The sequence below is a fragment of the Idiotropiscis lumnitzeri genome, chromosome 2 (genome assembly GCF_059441095.1).
Source record: "Idiotropiscis lumnitzeri isolate Australia: NSW breed Sydney's pygmy pipehorse chromosome 2, RoL_Ilum_1.0, whole genome shotgun sequence".
NCBI classification, from domain to species: Eukaryota; Metazoa; Chordata; class Actinopteri; order Syngnathiformes; family Syngnathidae; genus Idiotropiscis; species Idiotropiscis lumnitzeri.
In genome coordinates, this window is record NC_142392.1 from 34,802,628 (window position 1) to 34,830,238 (window position 27,611).

A 27,611-nucleotide genomic window follows, 5' to 3' on the forward strand; every position below is an offset into this window, starting at 1 on the left:
ATCTTGTTTTCATCATCAACCATGAAACCCTGCTCACAACAGCATGTATCATCCTGTGCAGTTAATGAAAATGTTAATTGTAGTTTTAATAATTAACAAATCTGCATGTTAAATTGGGAAAATGATATTACAGCAATCCAGATTATCAATTTTAAATCCAGGAGAGCCTATTAATTGAGGAATCACATGAGTAAATTATGAGTGTGGGAAATTTGTGTATTCCTTTAAGACCAGTGCCTGTGGCGCTGCGTCCATAAATTTCAAAGCATAAACAGAACACAGTCACTGACACTATGTCAGGTCACATCATGGAGCTAATGAATTAACAGCCAATAATCAAATATTGCTCCCTTCCTTACTCGCAACTGAATTGTCTACTTAAAAATATTCGAGCTATTTTAGTCATGTCAGAGGAATCAGAAATGTTCGGATTTGAATGAACTCATCGCCACTTGTAAACATGCGCAGAATAAGGTAAGAAAACTTCCGGCTGTCAATTTTCGGCCGAAATATCGTCGGTTTTTGTTGTGTTTTTCAAACTTCAAATGAGGATGCGACTACAGCGAGTTCCAATACTGCGGGATTTATTGACGTCCACTTTAACTCGACATTCACTGAACTAACTGATCCCCGTAGCGCCCGCCCATTGCCCCCGATAAGGCCAATGGACCAAACCATAACATAAGGGGGTGTCTGGGTTAAACCATCACCATACAGTGCACACAAACAGATCACGTCACAGTTTTCGTCGGAATTAAAGATATTTGGCTGCTTTAAAAAAATGCTTGGCAAGTTGCCCATAATTTTACCTTGCCCGTGGCCAAATTTCACTTGCCCCGGGCAATCGGGAAGCGATTAACCGCGATCCCTGATGTTAGGGTCCCACAACAGGTGTTCCATCAGACGCACACGATAGCCTGTGTGTGCTAACTTCAGCTCGCTCCTAGAAACGTCTGTGACCATGTCAGGAATGAAATCGGGCATCAAAAGGGAGGTTTACATCGTAGGACGTAATTTTGTGAAATGCCCTCATGGTCCGGTCCAAGTTGGGGTCCACGCATTGCTCCGTGTGCGGCAGGCACAAGTCAAGGTAGCACGGTAGAAACAATATAAGACAAAGTCGCCGCATGAGCTTTGACTTGACCAAACCAAATAACTTTTTGTGTCCGACAGAGGTTAGTGAAAACGATCTCCGTTCTGTGAAAGAGGAGCCAGACTTGACTCACATCAAAAAGGAGGAGGAGGAGGAGGAGGAGGAGGAGATCAACAAGTCACCACTAAACGTTGTCCCTATAAAGACTGAAGATGAAAACAAGGATGAGAGTGAGGACAAGAGAGGGGCGGAGCCTCCAAGCAGCAGCTCAAGTCATCACGTGACAACAGAAGGTGATGAAGACCACCGGGGGCCATCGCAAGCACAAAATGAGGACACATTATCAGATGCTCATGATGATGATGATAATGAGCAAACTAAAGGTGAAAGGGCATGTCACACTGACTCATTATCTTCAAAGTTGTCTTTAAAAGGGCACATAAAAACACACAGTGGTGAAAAACCTTTTTCATGCTCAGTTTGTGGAAAAAGCTTCTCTCAAAAGACACATTTAACAAGCCACGCAAGAACACACAGTGGAGAAAAACCTTTTTCTTGCTCAGTTTGTGGCAAAAGCTTTTCTTTTAAGCAAAATTTAAAAACACATACACGATTACACACTGGAGAAAAACCTTTTTCATGCTCAGTTTGTGGAAAAAGCTTCTCTCAAAAGACACATTTAACAAGCCACGCAACAACACACAGTGGAGAAAAACCTTTTTCCTGCCCAGTTTGTGGCAAGAGTTTCTCTCGAAGGTCTCATTTAACAAGCCACTCAGGAACACACAGTGGAGAAAAACCTTTTTCCTGCTCAGTTTGTGGCAAGGGTTTCTCTCGAAGGTCTCATTTAACAAGCCACTCAGGAACACACAGTGGAGAAAAACCTTTTTCCTGCTCAGTTTGTGGCAAGAGTTTCTCTCGAAGGTCTCATTTAACAAGCCACTCAAGAACACACAGTGGTGAAAACCCTTTTTCATGCTCAGTTTGTGGAAAATGCTTCTCTCAAAAGGCAAGTTTAACAGTACACACAAGAAAACACACTGGAGAAAAACTTTTTTCATGCTCAGTTTGTGGAAAATGCTTCTCTCAAAAGGCAAGTTTAACAGAACACACAAGAAAACACACTGGAGAAAAACCTTTTTCTTGCTCAGTTTGTGGCAAAAGATTTTCTTCTAAGTCAAGTTTAAAAAAACACGATTACACACTGGAGAAAAACCTTTTTCATGCTCAGTTTGTGGAAAAAGCTTCTCTCGAAAGACACATTTAACAAGCCACACAAGAAAGCACAGTGGAGAAAAACCATTTTCCTGCTCAGTTTGTAGGAAAGGTTTCACTCAAAAATCAACTTTAACAAATCATACAAGAACACACAGTGCAGAAAAACCCTTTTCCTGCTCAGTTTGTGGAAAGAGTTTCTATCGTAAGTCGCTTTTAACGAGCCACACAAGAACACACACTGGAGACAAGCCATTCAGTTGCAGCGTTTGTGCTAAAAAATTCTTTTCTAAAATCAGTGCTGAGAGTCACAATTGTGCTGGCGAGAAAAGCAGCGATCCTTGAAGCTTAAAACAAAAAACTGAAGGAACTGACTCTTTGTGGTAAGATGTAAATTTTGATTTTGAATAAAATATGATCTATTGAATTTTGCAAAGCTTTTTTATTGACATAAAGCCAATGTGATCTGTGCCAGAAGAAGCAATGTGTCTGAGTGATGATGATTTGTTTTGGTGTTTACATCAAACATGTCAATAAAATAAATTGCCTTTGCCTGGAATAACATTTTTTAACATTATGCTTTTTAGTTGTCTTTTTCATCGTACTTAATGGAAAAGGTGTGAGAAGAAACTCTGCTTATGAAATCGTTACCTTCCACAATCATCAATAAAATCACTTGTTCCACTTGCTCAACTGGCTTTCATTACGCTGTGAAAAGGTGAAAAACAGAACTAGAAGTTGAACTATAAAAAGAACCAGAAAGAGAAACGCAAATCGTCTCAGTTTCTCTCAATGGTTTTGGAATGTCAGGAGTTGGCAACTTGATGGCGACTGGAGTCAGCGCTGGTTTTCTCGCTGTGTTTGGCTGGCTCGTATATGTATGGTCCATTGAACAAAACTCAAACTCTTCAAATATGCCCTCCCATACATTTAATATTTCACTTTCTGAATAAATTTCTGACTGGCTAAAACCTCTTTCTAGGTTGAGCTCTATCAAGTGTTTGGGGTTTGTTGCTAAGCGGAATCTCACTTCGGAAAAAAACTCATTTTGTCAAATACAGTGAAACCCCGCTACTTCGCGGTTCACCTTTCGCGGGTTCAGTGCTTCGCGGGTCTAAAAAATAATCGGGGGCATTGTAGTTTCGCCGAGCGGCACAAGGGGGCGCTGAAGCGGTTAGACGGCCGGCGTGCGCCGAAGAGGAGAGTGGACGAAGAAGAGAGTAGACGAAGGAGAGCAGGTTCCCCCGGACACAATTGATGGCGACGTTTCGCGCGGTTCGGACCGTATCAAAGCTCCGGCCGGCGTGCGTGGCAGTTAAGCCGTAGATGAGCACCTTCCCCGGGCACGGGCGGTGCCAAGCGGGCCCTAAGTTTAACCGAATGGAAGCTCCCGAGGAGGAGGGCATGCTCGCGTCACAGTAAGCCGAAGAGGAGCACCTTCCGCCCGGGCACCGGCGGAGCGCGAGGCTGTCAGTTATGAATGAATAAATAAATAAATGAAGAATGCCACCTATCATTTCACTGTCATGATCTGTGCCTGTCATGCCGCGTGTTTTTGTTTTTTCAGCTGTGTGGGCGTTCCTCCAGCGATCGTCTCGTCAGCTGCTGCGAAACGCGCTGATTACACTGACTATATAGTGATTATAATAAATAACCTTTGTATCACCACCTTTTTTCCCGGGTCTGCGTTTGGAGAGTCCTGTTCAATCCTCCAGCTCTGCTAGAGGATCATAACATTCACAGGGCACACCGGACGGCGTACCACCAGGTAAAAGTCGAAGTAATTAAATAAATACAAAAAGAAGTAATTGAATAAATACAAAAATAATGGCCCGGGAATGAAAAAAATAATAAGTTTTAATAATAATTTTTTTGTTATTCCATGAATTTCACTCTCTCTCTCTCGCTACCAGTGTGTATATATATATATATATATATATATATTTTAAGCATTTTGGAAGGTGTGCTGCTACTTCGCACATATATATATATATATATATATATATATATATATATAGAAGTATTTATATACAGTGTTTTTTTTTTTTTTTTTGAAGGTGCGACACTACTTCGCGGATTTTCAGTTTTCGCGGGTGGTCTCGGTCCCCATTAACCGCGATAACCGGGGGTTCACTGTATACAGTCATAATTCAAATATGTCAACATGAAAGTCAGAGTGAAAGTGTTGTTGCTTAATGCTTATGTGTAGGGATTTTGTCTCTTCAAACGTAATTTTGTCTTAAATTGTATTTAGAAAGAGAAATTTTAGTAAAAAGGGGAATGTTGGAACGTACTAGCAGGCTAAAAGTCATTTTGGGGAAAAAAAACAAAACAAACGTAAATCATGCAATAAATAGTGACTATGATGCCAGGGCCCCTTTAATTCTTTTTGGTATTGTAGTGTATTTTCACAAGGTCTGACATAGACAACTTATTTTATGGCCATGACAACTGTCGCTTTGAACTCTCTCAGGGCTTCCTGACTCCCCCTTTGACACGTAGATTGCCGCCCTGAGAGGCACGAGACTTTAACTTTATTTACGGGGGGTCAGGAAGCAGAACAGGGGTTATCTGCGTCCCAAGGAGGGGGTTTACAAAAGAGGGGTCTGGCGCCGGGAAGTCGCACCTTCGCGGAGTCTGTGCCCCGCAGCCATAGGGGCAGTTTGAGGAGTCAGCTTTAGACAGCTGGATAAAATGCATATGCAATAAGGGAAAATTAGATATTCATGTCCTTTGTTTGCCTTCCCTATAAGAAGGGAAGGCGCGAGAAGGGGACACCTTTTTTCTTTTGGGAACTTCTGACATCAGCTGAGATCAATAAAATCTTCTTCCAACCACCGGTGTGTGTCAGAAGTTTTTTCCATCACCAAGCCAACCTTGCCTGGCGACCTGTCCGGAGGGGAGCTGAGCCAGACCCGCACATCAACAGCGGAAATTTACCACAGTATCCAGATTATAATGGAAGCAAAAAGTACCCACGATGAAACTATCTCGAAATGCAAAAAGAAATACTTGTAAACATATTTCACAAGTCAAGGTAGTCCGGTAGAAACAATATAAGACAAAGTTGCCGCCTGAGCTTTGACTTGACCAAACCAAATTTGTCTTTTTGTGTCCTGCAGACGTCAGTGAAAACGATCTCCGTTCTGTGAAAGAGGAGCCAGACTTGACTCGCATCAAAAAGGAGGAGGAGGAGGAGGAGATCAACAAGTCACCAGTGAACGTTGTCCCTATAAAGACTGAAGATGAAAACAAGGATGAGAGTGAGGACAACAGAGGGCCGGAGCCGACAAGCAGCAGCTCAAGTCATCACGTGACAACAGAAGGTGATGAAGACCACTGGGGGCCATCACAAGCACATAGTGAGGACACATTATCAGATGCTCTTGACGATGATGATGATACTAATGATGATGATGGGCATGGCAAAGGTGAAAGGGCATGTCACACTGACAATTGGGTATGTTCTCAGTGTGTGAAATCATCAACTTCAAAGTTGTCTTTAAAACGGCACACAAGAACACACAGTGGAGAAAAAACTTTTTCATGCTCAATTTGCGGTAAATGCTTCACTCAAAAGTTTGATGTAACAATCCACACAAGAACACGCAGTGGAGAAAAACCTCTTTCCTGCTCAATTTGCGGTAAATGCTTCACTCAAAAGTCTCTAGTAAGGCACACAAGAACACACAGTGGAGAAAAACCCTTTTCATGCTCAGTTTGTGGCAAATGCTTCTCTCGAAAGTCTCATTTAGTAAGGCACACAAGAACGCACACTGGAGAAAAACCTTTTTCTTGCTCAGTTTGTGGCAAAAGCTTCTCTCGAAAGTTTGAGATAACAATCCACACAAGAACGCACAGTGGAGAAAAACCTTTTTCTTGCTCAGTTTGTGGAAAATGCTTCTCTCAAAAGGCACATTTAACAGAACACGCAAGAACCCATAGTGGAGAAAAACCTTTTTCCTGCTCAGTTTGTAGGAAAAGTTTCACTCAAAAATCAACTTTAACAAGGCACGCAAGAACGCACGGTGGCGAAAAACCCTTTTCCTGCTCAGTTTGTGGAAAGAGTTTCTATCGTAAGTCGTATTTAACGAGCCACACAAGAACACACACTGGAGACAAGCCATTCAGTTGCAGGGTTTGTGCTAAAAAATTCTTTTCTAAAAATGGTGCTGAGAGTCACAATTGTGCTGGTGAGAATTGCAGCGATCCTTGAAGCTTAAAAAAAGACAACAAAAAACTGAAGGAACTGACTCTTTGTGGTAAGATGTAAATGTGATTTTGAATCAAATATGTTATATTGAATTTTGCAAAGCTTTTTTATTGACATTAAGCCAATGTGATCAGTGTCAGAAGAACCATTGTGTCTGAGTGATGATGAGTTTTTTGTGTGTTTACATCAAACATGTAAATGAAATTAATTGCCTTCGCCTGGAACAACATTTGTTAACATTATGCTTTTCAGTTTTCTTTTTAATCGTACTTAATGGAAAAGGTGTGAGAAGAAACGGTGCTTATGAAATCGGTGCCTTCCACAATCATCAATAAAATCACTTGTTCCACTTGATCAACTGGCCTTCATTACGCTGTGTGAAAAGGTGAAAAACAGAACTAGAAGTTGAACTATAAAAAGAACCAGAAAGAGAAACGCAAATAGTCTCAGTTTCTCTCAAAGGTTTTGGAATGTCAGGAGTTGGCAACCTGATAGCAACTGGAGTCAGCGCTGGTTTTCTCGCTGTGTTTGGTTGGCTCGTATATGTATGGTCCATTGATCAAAACTTGAACTCTTCAAATATCCCCTCACATACATTTAATATTTCACTTTCTGAATAAATTTCTGACTTGCTAAAACCACTTTCTAGATTGAGCTCTATCAAGCGTTTGGGGTTTGTTGCTAAGCAGGATCTCACTTCGGAAAAAACGTATAATTTTGTCAAATATACCAAATATTTTTTTTCATGCTATATTATATTTTTTATACATTGGATTACCTTATTTTCGCAGTCATCAGGCGCACTTTAAAGTCCTGAAACTCGTCCAAGAAAGCCAGGGCGCCTTTTGAGGTGGAGCGCCCATTATGTGGACCAAGTGCAACAAGTGCACCGCTGGGCTGACTGCGAACATTTACTGCCTGCACACCGCTTATATTGAGAGAGAAGGCGGGCGTGGCTAACGACAGCAGGGGGCGTGAGAGGAGAACGATGGGCGTGAACGACAACAGGCGGATATGAGAGGGAGATGGGCGTGAATGACAATGCAAAGACACGCCCCCAGTGCAAAGCAGCCCCGATGCCTCTATATATACCAGGTGCAACACGTTGCTCAGGCAATTAATCAGCAAAAATGGCATCAATCAAGAGACACTCTTACGAAGCACAGTTCAAGCTGCAAGCTATCAGCTACGCAAATGTTCATGGGAATCGAGCAGCTGCGAGGGAATTAAAAATCAACGAATCCATGGTTCGCAAGTCAAGAAAACTACACTGAGTTTTCGTGGAAGCAAGGCAAGATGGCCCGTGTTGGAAGACCAGCTCGAGCAATGGATTGCTGCTCACAGAACAGCTGGGAGAAGCGTATCTACCATCACCATTCGACAGAAGGCAGTAACGCTTGCTGGCGAATTGAACATCGAACATTTCCAAGGAGGGGCGTCTTGGTATTTTCGTTTTATGAAACGGCGCCATCTATCCATCCGGGCAAAGACGACCGTCGCGCAGCAACTCCCAGAGGATTACAAGGAGAAGATGGTCGCCTTCCGCTCTTACTGCAGCAAAAAGATTACCGACAAACGTATTGTGGTAAATTTCGTTGTTGATGTGCGGGTCTGGCTCAGCTCCCCTCCGGACAGGTCGCCGGGCAAGGTTGGTTTGGTGATGGAAAAAACTTCTGACACACACCGGTGGTTGGAAAAAGAGTTTATTGATCTCAGCTGATGTCAGAAGTTCCCAAAAGAAAAAAAGGTCTCTCCCTCTCGCGCCATCCCTTCTTATAGGGAAGGCAAACAAAGGACATGAATATCTAATTTTCCCTTATTGCATATGCATTTTTATCCTGCTGTCTCTTAGCTGACTTTTCGAACAGCCTCTCTGTGCGAGGCACAGCTCCCATTTCCAGATGCGACTTCTTGGCGCCAGACCCCTCTTCTGTAAACATCTTCCTTGGGGCCCGAATGACCTCTTTGACCCTTAGCAGATAAAGTGAGACTCACTCGCTTCTAAGGCCGTAACTTATGACTTAGGGAGGTTCAGCACAAGGCTTGGTATCTCTAAAGCAACAATATCGTCATGGCCATAAAATGGGTTGCACATGTTAGACCTTGTGAAAATACACTACAGTATCCAGCCCAGCCACATCACCAACATGGACGAGGTGCCGCTAACTTTCGACATCCCGGCGAGCCGCACTGTGGAGAAGAAGGGGGTCAGCAAGGTAGCAATCCGCACAACGGGACACGAGAAGTCTGCTTTTACTGTTGTGCTAGCTTGCCATCCGAACGGACAAAAAATGCCACCTATGGTGATTTTTAAGCGGAAGACGCTGCCTAAAGAGAAGTTTCCTGCCGGCGTTATCATCAAGGCCAATCAAAAGGGCTGGATGGACGAGGACAAAATGAGAGAGTGGCTGAGTGAGGTGTACGTAAAGAGACCCGGTGGTTTTTTCCACGCGTCACCGTCGCTGTTGGTCTGTGACTCCATGCGTGCCCATCTGACAGCCGCTGTGAAAAACCAAGTCACGCATATGAACTCAGAGCTTGCCATCATCCCGGGAGGCTTGACAAAGGAACTCCAACCACTCGACATTAGTATAAAAAGAGCGTTCAAAGTGAAGTTGCGTGCTGCGTGGGCGCGATGGATGGCGGAGGGCGAACACAGCTTCACAAAGACTGGGAGACAGCGAAGAGCAAGTTATGCCACAATTTGCGAGTGGATTGTAGGTGCTTGGACGAACGTGTCTGCTAGCTCTATTGTAAGAGCTTTCGCGAAAGCCGGCATTACATCCGAGGAGCCGCTCAGTAGCGACACAGAATTGGACAATGACGAGAGGGAACCTGGCGTGTTTGAGGGAGAATTTGCCCAACTGTTTGTATCTGATACGGAAGAATATGATTTTGAAGGATTTGTGGATGACTGATCAATATTAATGTGAGTAAATTGTTAAATAAAATACAACCAAACTCAGTTTTGCTCCTGTTGCCTTTTTAAAAACAGCTAGCCACGCTAGCCGTGCTATCTTCTGTTTTAGTGTGCATGCATGTTAACTAAGGTATTGTATGGTAGGCTGGGAGGTGTAATTTTGCTATTATGCTATTCAGTTGATTTGGGGTGATAGTTTTAGTTTTGATGTAACTCCGTGACCGCACATCGTTTGTTGATTAGTGACTTGCTCACACCGGCATTGTGTCGGCATCCCATCTGAGGGGCTGCGCCGCAGCGAGACGGCGAGGCAGACTGATAATGACTCTCGTGTTTAATGGCGAAGTGTCCAACTGTTTATCTTGGATACAGAAGACAAGGACTTGGTGCATTTTTGGATGAGGACAACTTCAGCACGTTGTTAAAAGCTAAAATAAAGTACCACTGAACTCCCGCTGCCATTTTAAAAACACGCTAGCGCGACTGAGCAGCCAGCGAGACTGCTCGGTTCTGTTAGCGCCCAATGAGACGGCGTGTTCTATCTATGTAACAAATACAGAAATAGCACCCTCCACTGGTACTGCGCCCTTTGACTAGGCGCGTCTTTTGGGTGCGAAAATACGGTAATTTAAATTGGCCAACTTGTAAAATGGAAAAGAAAATTCTAAATTATGCACAAAAAGCATGAACGCGTTGAGCAGAAGAAAAAAAAAAAGGAGAAAGCAGTAAGTCTTGTTCCAAACATTAACTTTTCAGGAGGAGTTGTGGTAGCAACGGAGGATCACGTGACATAAAAAACAAACATAAAAGTGTGTGTAGAAGGAGTTCTACATCAACATGCGTTTTACTTATTAGGCTGGGATACACTGATACAATTAGACTTTAATATCAGAATCAATAAGCAAGGGCAAATTTACACAAACATCAAAACTTTAAACGGGCGCATTGTCAGTGATAAAAAAAAAAAGATATTGCCAGACCACTTTTCTGTGAACTCCTTCCTTGGGACGCCTCGGTGACCCCAATTAAATCCATGACCCTTCATAGATAAAGTTGAGGCCCAGTGCCTCTCAGGGCTGTAATTTATGTGGCAGAGAAAGGTCCAACAAGCCTTGGTAATCTTTAAAACAACGGTATCGTCATGGCCATGGAATGGGTTGTGTAGGTTGGAAGTTGAGAAGATACCTACAAGATTGTATTAACAAAGCATCTTAACAATGCCAAATTATTATTATAAGCCATTTGAGCAGTGATTGCAAAAAATGCTTTTATGACCTTGTTTGGCTGCAGACACACAGGGCTCATGAAATCATTTGCATGTTAATCACAACAATTGGATTTCCGTGTGTTTGAGCAGGCCTCACCGCTGCTTTAGTAGTTGAAAAGAAAAAAAAAATGACATTCCATCACACAACATCCACATTGCACGGCGCCTTAATTGTAACAGGGACATTACACTGATAAGGTGCGATGCATTTCAGCCCAGCGTCATTCTGTTTTTCCGCACCAGTAGAAGGCATCACACAAATTGTGGATGCCGCTCCAAAATTAACACCAAAACCATGACTTGACCTTTTTGACATTTTTTCCTTCCTCCCGACTGGAGGAGCTAAGATTGGTGAGACACAGACCAGGTGCGCTTTCAGACTGATAAGAAGTAAAAGTGTCTGAGAACCAAGGTTGCAGGAAGAAATCACACTGACTTTTATGCGATGGGAGTATTAGTAGTGCGATACCAACAGATAACTTGTAAAAGAGAGGAATTGTTCGGATAAGTAGGAAGAGCGTAGGCGGTTGTGAGCTAATTAAAATTTGGGGTTTCCCATCCTGTATGAGCTGTATGGGTACAATGTGGACTGACAGTCAAGATAAATGTTTATGTGTTCTGTCGACATTGGGCAAACGGCGCTTTAAAAAAATCACAGATGAAAGAAAAATTGTGCATAAAGCACGTCTAAATAAGTATTTGTAAATGCAAAATTTTCGTAACAGAAAATGACACGATTATGATTGAATAAAGGCTGGAGCCAAGCCATAATCCCAAAGTCGGCATAGCACAAGAGTGGTAATGAACACACACACACACAGTGGCCGTGTCCAAATTAACAGGCTGCGACCTCCGAAGGCCAGTTCGCAGGCTGGGTCCTCGAAGCCTAAGAAGGCTCCTCCTCATGTAGCCTTATATGGACCGCATAACCCGTGGTGAATTTGGACAGGCTCGATAGCTACGTACAAATAATTAGGCTGCGTCCTTCGATGTCTAATATGGCGGACAGAAGACGTCATTTCCGGTGCGACAAGGACGCTTCCGCCGGTGTCCAAATTCACGCGGCCTCCGAGTACTGGCCTTATAATCTGTCCTCGTTTCCGTGGAAACTCCATGGAAACGGGCCCTGTGTGAAGGCTACGAGCATGCAACCTTCGCAGCCTTAAAAGCCTCGCTCTTCTTCTACGCCGTTCTACACTCGCAAGATGCAAACTACCGAAGCCACGTGTTCCACCTCATCGGAGTGCACTTTCAGATGTAAGTATTTTAAGTTATTTATATGCAATATTAAAACATCACTCATGAGAAATATTGGGCAGCAATGTTTGGATATTTAGCTCCAGATTAAGATAATTTTATTAGTTGCGATATCGACCAAATATAACTAAGGTAGCTCTAAGAACTATTGCATAGGAGGTACGGCTGAAACATTTGAATTGCCTTATTTCTGCATGTTAGCATTATTTTTATTTAATCTTTTCCTTATGTGTTAGGGAGCAAGGAGCCTCTTTACGGGGGCCAAGTTCTCCGCAGCCACAGCATGGAGGTAAAAATACAATTACTATCGGGAAAAATATTTGACGGGTTATTGTCTTATTTCCATCCATTTAAACTCAAAATATCAAAAAGAAAACGCATAAGAATGGCAAGACCCACTATAGCAATTTTAGTTTCCATTCATCAGCCATTTGTGTTTGAATTAGATTTGCGCTAACACGCAGCTGTTTATTTATCCTAGCACAGAATGTGCCCTGTATAAATTCCATGTACCTCCTGCAATGTGCTCCCCAATTACTGATATTAATGAATAATATAATCTGCATGTTACCCATAACACCAGGATTTCTGACTAATGTTTGCATCTTTTTTACCCATTTTTTCATCCTTTATTTTTGCATGCATTTTTATTTATTTAATACAGGACCATCGTGGAAAAGCTCGAGCTGCAGGGCAAAGTGACGCCCCTGCAGGCAAAAAAAAAAATGGGATAATTTAAAAATGAAGTATAAAGTATGGAAGTCCACATTTTTTTTCTTGTGTGTGAAAATGAAGATATAATTGTTTTATCTTTTTGCTTCTTTTCATATAAAGGATTGCAAAAACCCAGGGACTGGCGAAGGGTGGCAGGGAGAGCTACTGCCGATACTTGGCCCTGGTTCGAACTTATGGATGGAGTGCTCGGACAGAGTCCATCACCCCCCCTGTCCTAATTGCCTCCATCCCTGAGGAAAGACCAGGGCCAAGTCAGGCCATCCCTGAAGAAATACCAGGGCCAAGTCGGGCCAGGGTGATGCAAGAGGCGGAGGAGGAGGAGGAAGAAGAAGAAGAAGAAGAAGTAGAAGAAGAAGAAGAGCGAGGCCAACAGCCAGAGCAACGACAGAGAGGGAGAAAGCGAAGGAGAGAGGATGAAATTATCAGACTTTACAGACTCGATTTGGCAATGCGGAGACAGGAATTGGAGAGACAGAGGTTGGCAGAGGAGGGAAGGGCAACTGAGAGGAGGGAGACGAAGGTTTTTCAGTTTAATGGAAAAAATGATTGATCAAAATAAAAAATCAATGCTTGGTGTTCAAGACTAAAATTTAGATAACATTCATTTAAGAGTAAACAAAAACCGGGGTACTTTCAAAACAGATGAACTAGTTCGTATCCCAGTCACATCTTGAGATCAGCTTCTTCAGACAAAAGTGAAAAAGCCCAGGTTTGTGAAAGACCAAAACCTTTACAATAATATGAAGACTCCACCATGTCTGTTTTGCTTACAAACTATTAATTCATTGAAAAACTGGTGGACAAACAAGGCATAAATTAAGTACATTATAATTCACAGTAACTATTCACAGTAAATAAAAAGCATTCCCCAGTTCATAACTGTTGCAGGATAAACCTGAGTGTGTCAGTGCTGTTTTGCCAATTCTCACCTGAGCAGGGACTCATTTGGAGCATGGATGGAACCTTTCTTCCAGGACCCATGACATGGATGGGGCACAATGAGGAGTCCTGATCTTCCTCTCGTGACTTGAAGTGGGGCATCATACCGGTTGCAGTGTCCACTACATCATCCGTTACGTGGGGGTTTGTAGGGATGGTTGGGGCAATAGATGGCTGCCATGTCACTCCAAAAGATGGGATAGATTTATTAACCATTCATTACATTGTATATGAATCTATTTTTCCATCTTCTCATATTTTGCCATGTTTGTGTGTCTGTGCTCTTTGATGATTCAGTTAAAGATTATTTTGTGCCAAAGGTGTGGTGCACCTCCAGGGTGTGGAAAAAGATGGCCCGGAATCTCACCTTCATCATTCCAAAGGCACGCTCAATAATTGAGCGTGCCTTGGAATGATGAACGTTGAAGCGCCGGGCCCACACACCCTGCACCGGCCGCTTGTAAGGAGTGATGACGGGGAGTGGTCGTTGGAGGTACGGGTACCCTCCATCTGCCAAGATGAAGTGCCCTGGAGGAGGATACAGCCCTCTTTGGTAAAGGGGGCTGTGGCGGAGGACCCTGGAGTCGTGGACTGATCCAGGCCAGCCCATGTAGATGTCCAGAAAAGCTTGCGGTTCTTATAAGTCGTGACCATCAAGGTCACTTGGAGGCTTGATTCGGACATGACAACCATCTATTGCTCCAGCAACTTTTGCAAATGCATGGTGCCTCGCCAGTCCTGTAAGTCCCTGGGTCACTGCCTGAAGGTCTCCTGCAGTGTTGGGGAAGTGGATGACTCTGTGGCGAAGAGCCACCACTTCCCCAGTGACCCGGTGGATGATGTAGTGGACGGTGGACCGCGGCATCCCAAATGCTCGTGCCTGCGTTAAATGAGTATTTTTTTTTCATAAAAACATCGCCACCGCCCCCTTAACTGAAATTAACTTCAAGTATCACCGCTGTGGTGCCGTATATTATGGAAAAGTCGAAACAATACACCAAAATTTTGCCCTATCCTGGACTGGGTGTGTGTTATCTAGTCGCGCACCCAATGTGAATCATAAAACCTGCGAGGCACATGAGCAGGCTAAAGCGACAACTATATCTTAATCTGTTTTTGTGGACCCTAAATTACAATATCTTATATCTCCTTCCTTGTTGAGGAGAACCTCCGGGATGGGCGTGATGCGGCGCTTTTTGAAGCGTTCTCTGGCCTTCTGGTCACACAGGTCACATGTCACCTCAAACCTGTGGAGAGAACTGGAGGAGTGGCACTTGCAAGCGAGAAGGGGTGAATTACCTCCATTCTGACACTTTCAGTTTTGCATAAATTTTGTGTATTAACGTCAATCAATCATTCACTTGATGCTTGAATTTAATTAGTCCAATCTGCCTCCAATAGCAATTTGAAAATCAGTACTTGGGAGTGCAATAGGGATTCAGGTTGATCAGGCCTGTCCGTCCATTGCATCCTACGTGCTGTTAGGGCTTGCCGGTGCCCTCAATCAGGTTTCTTTCCTGAGGCCCGTCCCTTAAACATTCACTCAAACCACATAGACATGCAAACCCTTTTTCTTTCACACTTTCATTCACCAAAAATGTACTTTCCAATTCCACACAAAGACCCCTCCCTCGGCGCGTCCGCCTTGATTACACTGAGATTTGTGCTGGCAGAACCTTAATTTTGCCTCAATTTAGCCAGAGTATGCCAAAGTTTACAACTGTGGGTCTGTTGATTTTCCCATTCAGTCCCCGCGATGTAGTTTCTCCTGTTCCTCCTGGACGTGGCTGACGATCCTGCACCTGTGACGTCAAACAGCTCATAGATGTGGACGTTAGCATTCTGGTATTTATGGAATGCTGTCTTGGCCCTTAAAAGTCGTCATGTCAGGGCTGGTGTCGCATAGTCATAAAACATCTGTCGTCCACCTTTGTTACATTTGATACACATCAGTTAATAAATCAGCTGCCAAACTATTTAATCCAACTTTATACCTGGTAAACCTCTCATCAATTGCGAGACATCTCCTGTTCTAAAGACTTTCTTTAAACATGATCAGAAAATGTTTCAATTAAAACCTGTCCCAAAAACCTAATCCCTTTGTGTCATGGTCCGTTTTGTCCTGTCATGTTTTTGTTTTGTGTTTGCCCAGCTGGAGTGGGGGCGTTTCCTTCCAGCGCTTGTTCCTGTTCATGTCGTCATGGCTGGAAAGATGCGCCCACCAGCCACGCACCTGTCACTCGTCAAGTCATTGATTACTGCACTATTTAAACACTCCACGCTGACTACTCAGCGTCGGAATATTCCTCTTGCTCATGCTCATGTCCCAAGTTGTGAATTCTAGACACCTCGTTATTGCATTCCGTGTAACTTGTTCCCGTTCATTGTTAGTGTTTCCGTTTTCTTTTATTGATTTTCTCGGTTGAGCTCGCTCATCAATTGGTTTTCCTTGCCCTTCTGTGGTAAGCGATTTTTGTTCATTTTGTTCCTTGCCTTTTGCAAGCCTTTTTCGTTCCCGTCGTTATTCCCCTGGTGTCAGTTTTTCCACTCGTGTCTTTAGTTGCACTTTGTCGGTATTGCGTATGATTTTATATATATATAATGTTCCTGTTTTTGTAAAAATAAATATCTTTGTTAAAATTCATCTCTCTGTGTCTGCGCTTGAAGAGTCCTGATCCTATTTTCCAGCTGTGATGGAAAATACCATAACAAAATATTCCGACCATGGACTCTGCGGACACAGAGAAGATTTACAAGGCTCTGGCCAGCCAAGGACGATTGGTGGGACAGCAGGAGACTGAGCTTGCGGACCCCCGCAACGCAGTTGGCCAGCTGGCCCACCGTTTTGAGAATTTCGATGCCCGCATAGGTAGCCTGCTGTCACGCACTGTCTCGGGTTCCGACCCGATTGCCTTTGCGACCGGAGCTCTCCCGCCCGGCTACCACAGTCGCGAGCCAAATTTACCTCACCCCTCCCATTATGGGGGGGAACCTGGCCTTTGTGGGGAGTTTATTCATTAATGTAGGTTAAATTTCGATCAAGAGCCCCTCACAAATGTTCATGACAGCACCAAGGTAGCATTTATGATGAGTCTCTTGACTGGCCAAGCTAGTGCTTGGGCCATGGCTGTGAGCAATGCCCGACCAGACCTCCGGTCTTCTTTCCCTGCTTTCCTGGCTGAGTTTCAGCGGGCATTCCATCACACAGTTGAGGGAAAGGAGGCTGGAGGTGAACTGTTAGATTGCACTCAGGGCAGCCGATCGGTGGCCGACTATTCCATTTCTTTACGCATTTGCACGGCGGAAAGTGGTTTTGATGACTGTGCCTTACGAACCGTGTTCCGCCGAGGAATAAACTCGGCTTTAAAGGATGAGCTCGCCGTCCGCGAGGTTACGGCATCACTGGAGGAGCTCATCAGCCTGGCGATCCGTCTGGACAAACGCCTCAGAGAGAGAATCCGAGAGAGAGGAGCAGAGCAGCTTCACACTGAGCCAGCGCACCCCCAGGTCCTAGTGCCTCTTCCTTCTGATGAACCTATGCAGCTGGGAGGAGGTCGGCTGGATGCGGTGGAATGACAGCGATGGCTCAGGTCGGGGTCTTGCTTCTACTGCGGCTTACTGGGACACCGGGTGTCTTCATGTCCGACACGACCCTCACGCCGGGCACCACCACAGAAGCAAGGATAATTCTGTAAGTCGGCTATCCGCCACCTCGAGCACCCCGACTCCGGGGAAGAGAACTCAAGCCTCGAGGTCAGAGGACAAATGGACATACGACCTGGGGACACTAAAAGACTTGAGATGGACGGGGAAATTATTGGACTAAGTGCTAGTATCCACATTCGTGCCCTCGTTGATTCGGGAGCGGATGATTGTTTCATTGACCCCGGGTTGGTCGCTAAATTAGGTTGCTCGGTCAGAGAATTAGGAAAACCCGAGAGAGTTTGCGATCTCGACGGGCGACTCCTGGCGGATATTAAACGGGTAACGCAACCGTTAACCTTAAAATTATCAAGTAACCACGTAGAGAAATGGTCCTTTTTTTGTCATGCCCTCCAGAGCAGCCCCGATTGTTCTTGGGTTACCCTGGTTGAGGTCTCACAAACCGGTAACAGATTGGGGTAGGCTGTCTTTTGAAAATTGGAGCCCTTATTGTTATGCCCATTGTTTACGCTCAGTGGAAGAAGGACTGAGTACCCGTGCCACGCCACTTGAAATTATTTGCTTAGATAATGTTCCTGAAGTTTATCATGACCTCCGCTCCGTTTTCAGCAAAGATAGGGCTCAATCCTAACCCCCGCACCTTCCATATGATTGCGCCGTCGAGCTCCTTCCGAACTCGACCCTTCCTTCTGCTCGCCTGTATAAGTATCCCAGCCCGAGCAAACAGCAATGAAAGAATATATCACCAACTCCCTTGCGGTGGGATTGATTCAGCCTTCAAAATCCCCAGTGGGATATGGATTTTTCTTTGTAGAAAAGAAGGATAAGACATTACGCCCTTGTGTGGACTACAAGAGTCTGAACGATATCACATCGCGGTTAAAAATCGCTATCCACTTGCGGTGCTGGACTCTGCTTTTGCTCCGTTGCAATCAGCAACAGTGTTTTCCAAATTAGATTTACAAAGTGCTTACCATTTGGTGAGAATAAGCGAGGGGGATAAATGGAAGACAGCCTTCAAGACGTCCTTTAGGCATTTTGAATATTTGGTAATGCCTTTCGGATTGACCAATGCCCCCGCAGTTTTTCAGAGCCTAATCAATGACGTCTTAAGAGATATGTTGAACGTCTGTTGTTTTGTTTCTCTTGATGACATTCTAATCTTCTTGAATTCCGTGGAGAACACCAACGACACGTACGGGCCATTTTGCAACGTTTACTTGAAAACAAGTTGTACGTCAAGGCGGAGAAGTGTGAGTTACACAAGAATTAGGCCGATCCGGCCAAGACCCGCGCTGTGGTAGATTGGCCGACACCCACTAACCCTAAACAGCTGCAGCGTTTCCTGGGTTTCGCGAATTTTTACCGCCGCTTTATTTAGAATTACAGTCACCAAGCATTACCCCTCACTCGTCTCACATCCGTCAAGACAATCTTTATCTGGGATCAAAGGGCTGAAACCGCGTTCCGTGGCCTCAAACGAGCCTTCACCAACCCGCCTATATTGCGTCACCCTAACCCTGAGTTTCCTGTTGTTGTAGAGGTGGACGCTTCTGATTCAGGAGTGGGGGCGGTGCTATCTCAGCGTTCTCCAGTCGACCAGAGACTCCATCCCTGCGCCTTCTTATCCCGCCGGCTCAGTCCGGCTGAGGCCACTACGATGTGGAGAATCGGGAACTGTTGGCGGTGGTCCTCGCGCTTCAAGAATGGAGACACTGGCTAGAAGGCTCCATAGAACCGTTCACCGTGTACACTGACCATAAGAATCTCTCATTCATCCGGACTGTAAAAAGACTTAATCCTCGCCTAGCACGTTGGTCCTTGCTCCTCAGCCGATACAATTACACCTTAACATATCTCCCTGGGTCCAAAAACACCAAGCCGGACGCCCTGTCACGCATCCATGATCCAGTAGAGGAAAGGCCGGGACCTGACAGCGTGGTGCCAGACCATTGCTTGGTGGGATCCTTGCAGTGGGAGATAGAGCAACAAATCCAAGGGGCACAGGACGATGCCAACAACCCGTCCGGGTGCCCAGTGGGCCGGTTATTTGTGCCGGCCCAACTTCGCACAGAAGTACTAAAGTGGGGCCAATCCTCCAAGGTGGCATGCCATCCCGGGGTTCGTCGTACCCTCGGGCTCATCTGTGCATCGAGTAAAGCAACGCATCAGCCTCCAGCGGGGCTTCTGCACCCCTTGCCAATACCTCCACGACCTTGGTCACACATAGCCCTGGACTTTGTCACGGGTCTGCCTGCCTCTCGGGGCAACTCCGTCATACTCACCATTGTGGATCGCTTCTCCAAGTCTGCTCACTTCGTCGCCTTGCCTAAGCTTCCATCTGCCCTAGAGACGGCCAACCTGCTTGTGCTTCATGTTTTTAGGCTTCACGGAATCCCGACGGATTTGGTGTCCGACCGAGGCCCACAATTCGTGTCCCGGGTGTGGAAGCGATTCTGCCGGTCCCTGGGGGCTACGTCAAGCCTGTCATCCGGGTACCACCCTTAGTCCAATGGACAGTCTGAAAGGACAAATCAGGACCTGGAAGCTGCTCTGCGGTGGATGTGTCTCGATCGGCCATCCTTGTGGGCCGACCATCTGCCATGGGTGGAGTATGCGCACAACACGCTGGTCTCGTTTGCCACGGAGCGCTCTCCCTTCATGACCGCCTATGGCTACCAGCCTCCGCTGTTTCCATCCCAGGAGGTGGTGGTGGAGGTTCCGTCCATCCAGTTCCATCTTAAGCGGGCGCATTGCGTCTAGAGGGAGGCCAGGGCGGCCCTGTCCTGCACCGCCGAGCGCAATCGGCGGATCGCTGACCGCCGTCGGCGTCCCGCCCCGGTCTACAAAGTGTTCTGTTCTGCTTCAGGGTTGCATTCACTCACACGATCGCTTGAACTTTCACACGATATATTGTCTGCACCACACGTTACTTTAAGCATGTTTTGTTGTGAGTGTGGGACGCAAACCCCACTCTCTCCATTTTATCATCACTCACCAGACATTAACACTCTACTTTCTCCTACACACCCTAACATTAAACCAATTGAGCATCATAAGACATAGACCCGGGAATTATAAACAACCCAGTAGAACGCAGCACAGCAAGGGCCACAAATTGCCACGGGACACACACAACGTATAGACAATTGCACAACAAATACATGTCACAATTAACATTCAGACAACAGCACAAACACACAACAGAGCAAGTGAACCACATTGGAACACCCTGAAATCAAGAAACTGTCAACAATATCGGAACACCTTAAAATCTATTCTATATTCCAGCAACCGGAACGCTCCACGCCTCGGTCAACCACGTATACCGTGACTGCCCGCTCTTTTACCGTGACTGCGCACTCTTTTTTGAGGTTGCAGTGCGACCATCAGCTCGTCAGCTGTGCACTTCCCTCCACTGTGTATGCCTCTGCAGCGACAAATAATGGCGATCCGAAAGATCCAATCTTTCCCAGCCTCAGGCCACTTATATACTATACTATACTAACTATACTGAGCGTCACTTTATTGGGATCGCCGTGCACACGTTCTGCTAGTCAGCTGTGCATCCCCTTCTTCGACTGCCAGAGCAGGAGTCCCCCTTTTTGACTCCGGGTGCTAATTTCTGTTGCCGGCCGACAACAGGAGCCCCCTACTTATTTCACCTGCGTACGCTTCCAATATTACTAGTAATCCATGCGCAATCTACATTCTATACAAAGCATTCCTGAAGTCCAGAAACAATATATCCAGAACCACTGACAAAATTTAACGGTCTAATAATCGACCACGTCTTTCCACTCTACAATATAACAAATCAGGAGACTTTGAAAAAACAGGCTCTCCCCTACCTTTGTTCTGATTGTCCAGGCCTGTAATATTGTAGAGTGTGAAGAACAAGCCGCAAGGACTCCCTTTTTGAGAAAATCACGTCGGGGTCACCAAAAATGTTGGAGTTGAGCCACCGAGAAAACGAGAAATATTTCGTAAATGAACCTGAAAAGCCAAACTAGGTTTTCTATGTCAAGGGTCATGTAGGTTGAATCGGTCGTCCTTGCTCCCTCCCACGTTCCATGTCCAAGGCTGACCTTCTCAGGCAGGCGGCAGTCTCTCCGTCTCTCCTTCCCCTGTAATCTCGTCAGTGTGCAGATTGTGTGGTGTATCTTTTCCCAGATCAGATTAAGTTTTTGGGGTGTTCTTGATCGCGTCCCTGTGACGTCCTCCCCGGCCCAACTTGATATGTTTGTATCTTCTATGGCCTATGTGGAGAATGTGTTTTGTCGTATTTTCCATGAAGTGCTATCTGGTTTGTCATCAGTTTGAGCTGAGCAGACTGAATCTGTTTGTTCTGAATGAGAGTGTGGGTCATAAAATTCTATGTGTGCAAGTTTGAGGTCTTACATTTAAACTAAGTCATATCAATTTAGCATATGAATGCATCAGTAAACACCATGACTACAATACCAGTCAATCTTATCAATGCACTGCACTTCTACTTTCATTTGATAAATGCTTTTTGTTCAATCAATGTTGAACATATTCAGTAAATATGAACCTGACCTTTTGTCCCGTAAGTGTTTAAAATAATGCCAGCAATCGTAATACAATCTGTAAATGCCCGATAAGGTGCATTGCTGTTGTTTTGTTTATGTGTGTGGATGGGAGGTCGTGGACCTGCAGTGCCACCTAGTGGCGTTTCCGTGTTTGTTTAAGGGGGTTCATTTCTTCTTCGTTTTGTCTATTTAACTTCCGGGTCACGACGTCACAAATCGTGTCCTGATACGTTACCGGTGGCGCGCTCAGTGTATCAACGTCTGCCCAGGCAAAGACAACAGTTTATTAGCGCCCTTGGAAAGCGTAACGAGGTATGACAATGCAATAAAATACAAAATTTACTAAAATGTGAATTACTTTATATACTACTGTTACAGTTTGTGTTTGTTTTTCTGCTTAATAGTTTTCACGGTGCAGTATATGTGACCATTGCTCAGCAATAAAAGTTTCTCGACACCAGTTGAAACTCTCCGCCATTATTTCAAGACCAAGGGGCCGCTACAGTGAAAACTCGACGCAACACAAAGCCTTGCCATCCCTGGTGAAGAGTTAATCACCATCAACCAAAGACACCCATCAACCCGGTACCAACCAGTCTACACTGCCATGAATCAGCTCTCATAACCTGGCAAGAATTCAAATGGACATGCAAATTTAGCAGATTTGAACTTTCCTGATAATAACTTGCTGTTGTAAGGTAAATGTTGTGAACTAATTCACAACTGCTCATGTTTCTAAAATTGGTGATGAGTTCAAGGTACATGTGCTTTTGCATAATTAATGTTACACCTCTTCATCTCTTTCCGTTAATCTGCACACCCTTTATTTCTGACATCCTGCTTGTATGCTAAGAATCCTTTGGGTTGTGAATTATTTGTTAATGCTTGATGTAAATGTTACTCTGTAGTAAGGTGTAACTACAGCTTAAATGTGTTAATTCAGGCATAGCACAATCAAAGGCTACTTGACTTAGAGCAGACGAACAAACAAACAGTATGTCGCTTCCAGCAGAGGGTGCAGTCAGTCCTACCGACACACAGCTCAGATCCAGCTCTCGCGAAAGAAAGTTAACAGAGAAAGGCCAAGAGATGAATGAACAAGGTACTAAAAAACGTGAGAAGGCTTTTAACAAGGCCTTTGATCATTGGAAGCTGGCCGCAAAGGAGACAAGGACAAAACTAAAAACCCTCTGTTCATCGGAAGACCTTCTCAGCTTAAAGCAACACATTCAAGCAAAGCATAATGATGTAAGCCAGCAGTATGAACTCTTCCTACGTAATTGTAACACTACGCCCGAGATTGTCAAAAAAATGGATGCCTGCGTGATGCTAACAGGGGAAATATGTGATCTTCTTACGAAACGTCTCGAGACTGTTAACCAAGAATTTAATGACCAGCTTGAGAAGGAAAGGGTGAGAGAAATATTAAGCAAAGATGAGTATGGATCTATTTTTGGCCACACCCAAACCGAAACAATCGTCTCAGAGTCATCAGGCTGCTCGAATAACTCCAGCTCAACAGCTACTCACAGCAGTAGAGCAGACGCACAAGCAGAGCTTCTTGCAAAGGTAGAGCAAGCGAAGGCGATGAAAGAAATTCAAGCACAACAAGCACATCTCCACAAGCTAGAGTGTGAATGGAAACTTAAAGAGGCAAAGATGTTTTCAGAAATGAAACAAAAGGAGGTGGAAATGCAACAACAGTTGGAACAAGAGAGAGCAAAATTGCAGCAGTTGCAAACAGAAAAGGATGTAGCTATAGCAGCAGCTCGTATGAAAGCATATGACAGTTTCGGAGGTTTTGAGAAACACGAAGAGTTTCATGACCAAACTTACCCCGCTTACTATGGAACAGAAACTAAACCTCAATTGAATCCAGATGCTGTGTCATTCCATCCTCATCAAACAGCTCCCCCTGAAATCTCAATGACTCGGGAATCTGGCAGCCTAGCCCAAGCAATCGCAAGTTCAATAAGCATGAGTCGCTTGCCAACACCTGAACCAACTGTGTTCAGTGGTGACCCTTTAAGGTTTACAGAGTGGAAGATGTCATTCATTGCTCTTATTGATAGGAAACCCCTCCCACCGAGTGAAAAAATGTTTTATTTAAAAAATTATCTCACAGGAGAGGCGCTCACAGCTGTAGAAAGTTTCTTTTATCGAGATTCAGAGAATGCATACAAAGGAGCCTGGAAAGTCTTACAGGACAGATATGGGAACCCATTCATCATACAAAGGGCTTTCCGAGATAAGCTTGCGAGATGGCCAAAGATCGGTGCTAACAATTCACAAGCACTACGGTAGTTTGCAGACTTCCTCCAAGGCTGCACAGAGGCAATCCCACATGTTAAAGGACTAGCTATTCTTAATGATTGCGAAGAAAACCACAAGTTGCTCCAAAAATTACCAGAATGGATTGTGCGCAGGTGGAGTCGAATAGTTGTCGCAGAACTTGACACCTCTGGAGACTATCCAGATCTCGCATGCTTCACTGAGTTCCTGAACACAGAAGCACGGATTGCTTGTAACCCCATTGCTTCTCCGTTGTTGATAAATTTCAAATCTACAGAAGAAAAATCGCAGAAGAAAGCCAGCGCTCTAAACACAAATATACAAGTAAGTACATATGCTCAAGAGAATCAAGAGGCAAACAGCACTAAAGCAAAGCCGCCCTGCACAGTCTGTGATAGTGAAGAGCATGGGATCGCAAAATGTCCCGTCTTTGCAGCAAAAAGTGGCGAAGAAAAAAGGGCAGTCATTTATGAAAATCACCTCTGCTTTGGATGCTTAAGAAAAGGTCACATTACCAAAGATTGTAAGAAACGGCATACTTGTAAGATATGCAGTCGTCGTCACCCTACCTGTTTGCACGAAGACAGAAACCAAAGACCTGTGGAAGCAATAAGCAATAACTCCACTTCCGCAAATGAACCTCTGAACCAGGAATTGCACAATGTTGTGTCTCATACATCAACACGACATGCTTCTGCCACCTCGAGTATTGTCCCCGTCTTTGTATCTTCAGTACTAGAACCACACAGAGAAGTTCTCACATATGCAATACTGGACACACAGAGTGACTCAACGTTTGTTTTAAGGGATGTACTGGACAAACTGAAGGTGGATGCACGACCAATAAAATTGAAACTTAGTACTATGACAGCTATTGACACAATCATACCAAGCAAAAACGTCCAAGGTCTTCAAGTTAGAGGACTGCACTCCAAGAATCACATCTCACTGCAAAAGGCTTACAGCCGAGACTTCATCCCAGTGGATAAGTCTTATGTACCAACACAAGAAACAGCATTATTGTGGCCTCATCTCAGACACTTGGCAGATAAGCTACCACCACTTCAAGACTGTGATGTGGGACTCCTGATTGGACATGACTGTCCATCTGCACTAGCTCCTCTTGAAGTCGTTATTGGTGACAAAATGCAACCGTATGCACAGAGATCAGTACTAGGATGGAGTATTGTTGGCTCATCAAACCCCCACCTAGACAGACAAGGAAGTCAAAGTTTTGTGCATCGGCTGACAGTAAAGGAAATCCCAAGTCCATCAACTACAGATGTTCTGAAGGCTCTCGAATCAGACTTCATCGACAGAAATTCTGAAGATAAATATGTTTCGCAGGATGATGTCTATTTCATACAGTTCCTCAGTGATCGCATCACACAAAAGAAAGACGGACATTATGAGTTTCCCCTTCCTTTCAAAGGTAACGGTCCACCGAACCTACCAAACAATAAGAGACTAGCTACAATTCGACTACAGTGTCTTAAGAAGAAGTTAAAGGCCAATAAACAATATTGTGATCAATACGTCAAATCAATGGAAGAAACTATTAACAAAGGTGAAGCGGAGCCTGCCCCGGCAGCATCTGAGGGAGAGAGTGAGTGGTACCTTCCGCACCATGGCGTCTTTCATCCCCGAAAACCGGACAAATTAAGAGTCGTATTTGATTGTTCAGCCAAATTCCATGGTATTTCTTTAAACGACACGCTGTTAACCGGCCCTGACTTAATTAATCCCTTGGTAGGTGTCCTTTGTCGTTTCAGGAAGGAAGCAGTAGCAATCATATGCGATATCAAAAGAATGTTCTATCAGTTCTCTGTTACTCCTGAATCACGAAATTATTTGAAATTTCTCTGGTGGAAAGGTGGAGATTTGGAGAAGGAACCACAGGAGTACAGGATGACAGTTCATCTCTTCGGAGCCTCCTCCTCTCCAGGATGCGCCAACTTTGGTTTGAAACATCTGGCACGACAACACAAATCCCTCTTTCCACTAGCTTCGACATTTGTGGAGAAAGGTTTTTACGTTGATGACGGTTTAGTCAGCGTTCCATCAGTCGCAGAAGCCAAGAAACTGATCATTGAGTCACAAGAATTGTGCAGTAGAGGAGGCCTGCGCCTTTGTAAATTCAACTCGAATAAGGAAGCAGCCCTCACGTTCTTAAATTCTTCGGAAAGAGCAGCAACCATCGAACCCCTTGGATTAGATCCATCCCCTTCAGAGCGTGCACTCGGAATTCAATGGTGCATTAAAACGGACGCTTTCTGCTTCAATATTAGTTTGCAAGATCAGCCTTCAACCCGACGCGGTTGCCTGTCCATCATTGCCTCTCTCTATGATCCGCTTGGATTCATCGCACCATTCAGTCTGAAGGGAAAGCTTATCCTTCAAGAACTTTGTCACAGAGGCATCGGATGGGACGATCCTCTCCCAGAAGATGTTACCCCACGGTGGGAGGGGTGGTTAAATGGTTTTCACAAGTTGAAAGAAATTTCAATTCCACGGTGTTACCATCCATGTGACCTGCATAACATTGTGAAAGTAGAGTTGCACCATTTTTCGGATGCCAGCTGCGTCGGTTACGGTGCATGTTCTTACCTAAGGTACACAAACGACAAGAATGATGTACACTGCAGTCTTGTGTTTGCAAAGGCAAGGGTTGCCCCATCAAAGGTGACAAGTATTCCTAGGCTAGAACTTGCCGCAGCAGTGGTTTCTACAAAAATCAGTGCCATGTTAAAATGTGAGCTTGACATGAAAATTGATGCAGAGGTATTTTGGACAGATTCTCAAGTCGTGCTTGGATACATTAACAACGATGCTCGTAGGTTCCACATATTTGTTGCGAATCGAGTGCAAGTGATAAGGGATAACGCTGATCCCAGTCAGTGGCAGTATGTGGATACTGCTGAAAATCCTGCTGATCATGCATCTCGAGGTCTTTGTGCCTCAGATATACATTCAACAAACTGGCTGCGAGGGCCGAAGTTTCTCTGGGAGCGTGAATTGCATCTAACGGCCAGCAGCCCACCAGAATTGCTTGTTGGCGATCCAGAGGTGAAGATTATTCAAGTACTTGCAACTGAAACGAAGAACTATAGTGACATCCTCAGACGTCTGGATCAGTTTTCTTCTTGGACAAGGATTCTTAAGGTAGTTGCAAGAATCAAGAGACTAGGATCTAAGCAGAAACTGCACAGCGAACATGTGACGGTTGATGAGCGCGAAAGGGCTGCAAAAGGATTGATTAAGATTGTTCAGCAACAAGCCTTTGCCTCTGAGATCAAGATACTTCAGGATGGACAATATCTTCCAAACACAAACACTCTTTTCAGTCTCAACCCCATCTGGTCTGACGAACTTCTCTGTGTTGGTGGAAGATTAAAAGGCTCCTCGCTCTGTCACAAAGTCAAGCACCCAGTCATCTTACCAGCTGACAGCCACGTTGTCAAGCT

At 44.7% G+C, this 27,611-nt stretch overlaps 1 protein-coding gene and 1 long non-coding RNA gene across 2 annotated transcripts in view; both read left to right on the forward strand.

The window, feature by feature from the left end:
* Positions 1–8,504, forward strand: part of LOC148342390 (uncharacterized) — a 164,601-nt gene extending 156,097 nt beyond the window's left edge. Inside the window, exons 2-4 of the mRNA XM_088288166.1 lie at positions 1,174–2,323; positions 7,866–8,098; positions 8,374–8,504. Of these exons, the coding sequence (XP_088144292.1) occupies positions 1,174–2,323; positions 7,866–8,098; positions 8,374–8,504 (1,514 nt within the window). The remainder of the gene's footprint in view (positions 1–1,173; positions 2,324–7,865; positions 8,099–8,373) is intronic.
* Positions 8,505–21,924: 13,420 nt separating this feature from the next.
* Positions 21,925–22,616, forward strand: LOC148342396 (uncharacterized). Its single transcript, XR_015842350.1, has 2 exons — positions 21,925–22,167; positions 22,260–22,616. It is a non-coding gene; the product is annotated as an uncharacterized LOC148342396 (long non-coding RNA).
* Positions 22,617–27,611: the final 4,995 nt, after the last annotated feature.